Genomic DNA, 3,369 nt, shown 5'->3' with positions numbered 1-3,369 from the left:
AGCTGGCGGGCAACGCGGCCCGCGACAACAAGAAGACGCGCATCATCCCGCGCCACCTGCAGCTGGCCATCCGCAACGACGAGGAGCTCAACAAGCTGCTGGGCCGCGTCACCATCGCGCAGGGCGGCGTGCTGCCCAACATCCAGGCCGTGCTGCTGCCCAAGAAGACCGAGAGCCACCACAAGGCCAAGGGCAAGTAGGGCCTCGATAGCGGGCACTTGAAAACCAAAGGCTCTTTTCAGAGCCACTCACGATTTCGGCAAAAGAGCTGAGACTTGATTTCCACTTTGTAAGCACTCAGACCTGAGAGGTTCGGGTTTCAAAGTAAAGAACCAATAGGATATTATTGCGCGGGCTAAATTCAAAGTTTACTTCCTTTTGAACTCCCGGCGCGGGGGGGAAATCTGCATAGTGGGAGGAGGGTGGCATACAACGGATTAAACCACCCTGGTGGTATACCCGATGGCTGACCTGATTGAGAAAAAGGGTCCGACCTGAGCGCACAGCTGTTTTCATAGATCTCTGGGTGGCTCTGAAAAGAGCCTTTGGGGTTTCGCTACCTCTTAAAAGGCCAACTTCCTATTTCTTTTTCGGAGCCGCTTTCTTGGCCTTTGCAGCCTTGGGTTTGGCTGCCTTGGGCTTGGTGGCCTTGGGCTTTGCTGCCTTCGGCTTCACAGCCTTGGGCTTGGCCGGGCTCTTGGCCGCCTTCTTAGGTTTGGCGGCAGCCTTGGCCTTCTTGGGGCTCTTGGCCACCTTCTTGACACCTGCAGCCGCCGGCTTCTTGGCCTTCTTGGGGGTCTTCTTCACCGCCTTCTTCGCGGCAGCGGCCTTCTTGGGCTTCTTGGGGGTCGCCCCGGAGGGCTTCTTGGCTTTAGCCGCGCCCGCCTTCTTGGCCTTGGGCTTGGCCTCGCCGGAGGCCGCCTTCTTGTTGAGCTTGAACGAGCCCGAGGCGCCGGTGCCCTTGGTCTGCACCAGGGTGCCCTTACTCACCAGGCTCTTGAGGCCCAGCTTGATGCGGCTGTTGTTCTTCTCCACGTCGTAGCCGGCGGCCGCCAGCGCCTTCTTGAGCGCGGCCAGTGAGAGGCCGTTGCGCTCCTTGGAGGCGGCGACCGCCTTGGTGATCAGCTCCGACACCGGGGGTCCGGTGGCCTTGCGCTTCGCCGCGCCGCCGCCCGCAGCCTTCTTGGTCGTCTTCTTCTTGGCAGGCGACTTCTCCACCGGCGCCGGGGCAGCCGTCTCGGCAGGCGCGGTTTCCGACATGGCCAAAGGCAGGAACTGGTAGAGGAAGAGAGACTCAAAACCCAAAGAGCAAGTCTTGCAATGCTGCCTCACTCCGGCCAGGGGCTTATATAAGCCGCTGCCGCTCTGTGATTGGTGGGGCGTCCAATCCACTGCCCTCAGGCAGCCGCCCTTCGCGGTTGGACTCCCAAACTGTGTTTGTTCTTCCCCAATATTTGATTAAATGCTGAAAATAATTCTACACAATTTGACGCTTTGAAGCTCTAAAGGAAGAAAGCAGCCTCCAGGTTCACATGCCGGTTTGTGTTTTCATGAGTCATGCGCAACAGATGAAAGATACTTTAAAAAACCTTTTCAGCTTTTCAGGAGAATCCACTGGGTTTAAGGCATTCTGCTAGTTTGTTGCAAGTTGCAATAAGTTTATACTAACTATCAAGTGGACATTTTTAAAAGCTTTGTACCTAGGTTTAGCCTTTGATTTTCTGCAAGAGAAAGTCCCAGGTTTCCTTTGTTTGGGGCATCAACTTTGTTTCTAACTGTAGTAAGTAACACAGGGGCTGCGCCTCCAGCGGCCTGCAGCCCCAAATTCACTGCATTCAAAACCAGTTCTGCTTCCTAGGAGTTTGCAGGTGCCAATATCTTTAGAGAACGTCTTTTACAGCTTGGACAAGTTCACCAGCCAGATTGACGTCTACCTTGCACAGGAGGAAGAGAATGAATTCGGATTCAGGATTCAATGACCTGGATTCAAATTCAAACTTAAATTGGGTGTGTTTTTGATCGAGATGCTTTCTCCTTTTAGTAGTAGGCAAATCCATGGCAATAAATACAAAAAGTGTTTTGCCCAGATAATGTGTTTAGGAAAAACTCAAACCTGCTGGAAGTCTTCAAGGGGCCCCAATAGTCCTCAAAAGCACAGACTGGAGATGACACGGGACTTTTGTCCAGTTTCCACAGTGCTCTTCCCATGCTCTCATTCAAGCCCCGGATCTCCATCAACATTTACTAAACTGCACTTGCACAAGTTCCCTCCTCTGTCAGCAGCCAGGAGACATCAGTGTGGGCTGTTTGTGTGTTTGAGAAGGACTGAACTGTATTTCAGAGAAATAGTTCACCATCAACTATGGGAAGGTTGGGATGGGAATTGAGGGACTTCAGGGTCTGGAGGTTCAGAAGAATTCAGGAATACATTACCACCCAAGAGATCTGAGGCAGGAAACTTGAGGTTGGAATGGAGGGTGGATACGTTTGCTATTTATTTGGGAGGAGGGTGAGGTGGGAAATAGGTAGGATTTTGTGACTTGTCCGGACGCTAAGAGAGGTCTAGAGATGATCTGAATCTCTACTGCAATCGACACTCACCTGGATTCTTTCCTGTGAAAACCTGTAGGGAAGCTTAACATTGCCAACACATTTCTCTCCCAAGAGGTCCTGGAGTTGAACCTATAGCCGACTTACGGCCAAATCCGGACAGTGTCCTGTTTTCTTTGGCTCTCAAGAGTGCTTGTTATATTTTTTAATTGTGTTCAAAAAAAATGTCAGAGACCATATTTGGCTCGCAAGGCCCAGAATGTTTGCTATCTGGTCATTTTGCTGTTTTGGATTCTTCCACGTAGACACAGATTATGGGGTCTTGCTACAGCCTGCCTCTTTCAGAACAATGCACTCAAGAACTAAAGAAAAGACCTTACCAAGAAAAATGTTTTAAGCAAGTATTTCCCACTATTTCAACCACAAAATGTTCAGATCTATGGTGGGGGAAATCTCTATGCTTCAGGGGCAGAGAGAGGCATAGTAATAAGGGCTAACGTTCACTGAGCATTCACTAAATGCCAGGAACTAATCTAAGAATGATCTACAGTTTTATTTACATTTTACAGATGTACAAACTGAGACCCAGAGAAAGTTATGTGTAACTTGTCAGAGGTTATGTGGCTAGTAATTGGCAGTTCTGAGGTTTGAACCTGGACCACAGACAGCTCTATGACGAGCAGAATATGGCCTCAGCTCTATTATAATGGGAAAATTCTAGAAGGGGTGGAGAGAACACAATCTTTGAAGCTTGTAAGAGAAGGCAAAGTCGTCTCTAAAACAAAAAGCCACTGAAGAATTTCTAAACTCATCTGTAAG

General features: G+C 50.0%; 2 protein-coding genes across 3 annotated transcripts in view; one reads left to right on the top strand and one right to left on the bottom strand.

Moving 5' to 3' along the window:
• The window catches only part of LOC115296180 (histone H2A type 1-E), a 670-nt gene extending 453 nt beyond the window's left edge, over positions 1-217 (top strand). Inside the window, exon 2 of one of the 2 annotated variants that reach the window (XM_029944670.1) lies at positions 1-217. In XM_029944670.1, coding sequence (XP_029800530.1) covers positions 1-200 — 200 coding nt within the window. In that variant the 3' untranslated portion in view covers positions 201-217. The other variant, XM_029944669.1, reaches the window with a different exon arrangement.
• Positions 218-525: 308 nt separating this feature from the next.
• Positions 526-1,307, bottom strand: LOC115296171 (histone H1.5). Its single transcript, XM_029944656.1, has one exon. The coding sequence runs from the start codon at positions 1,258-1,260 to the stop codon at positions 580-582; it is 681 nt and encodes a 226-aa protein (XP_029800516.1). The 5' UTR covers positions 1,261-1,307; the 3' UTR covers positions 526-579.
• Positions 1,308-3,369: the final 2,062 nt, after the last annotated feature.

Source organism: Suricata suricatta, chromosome 7, assembly GCF_006229205.1.
Source record: "Suricata suricatta isolate VVHF042 chromosome 7, meerkat_22Aug2017_6uvM2_HiC, whole genome shotgun sequence".
Lineage (NCBI taxonomy): Eukaryota > Metazoa > Chordata > Mammalia > Carnivora > Herpestidae > Suricata > Suricata suricatta.
Note: the sequence above shows the minus strand (reverse complement) of the source record. Positions and strands in the feature narration are given on the sequence as shown.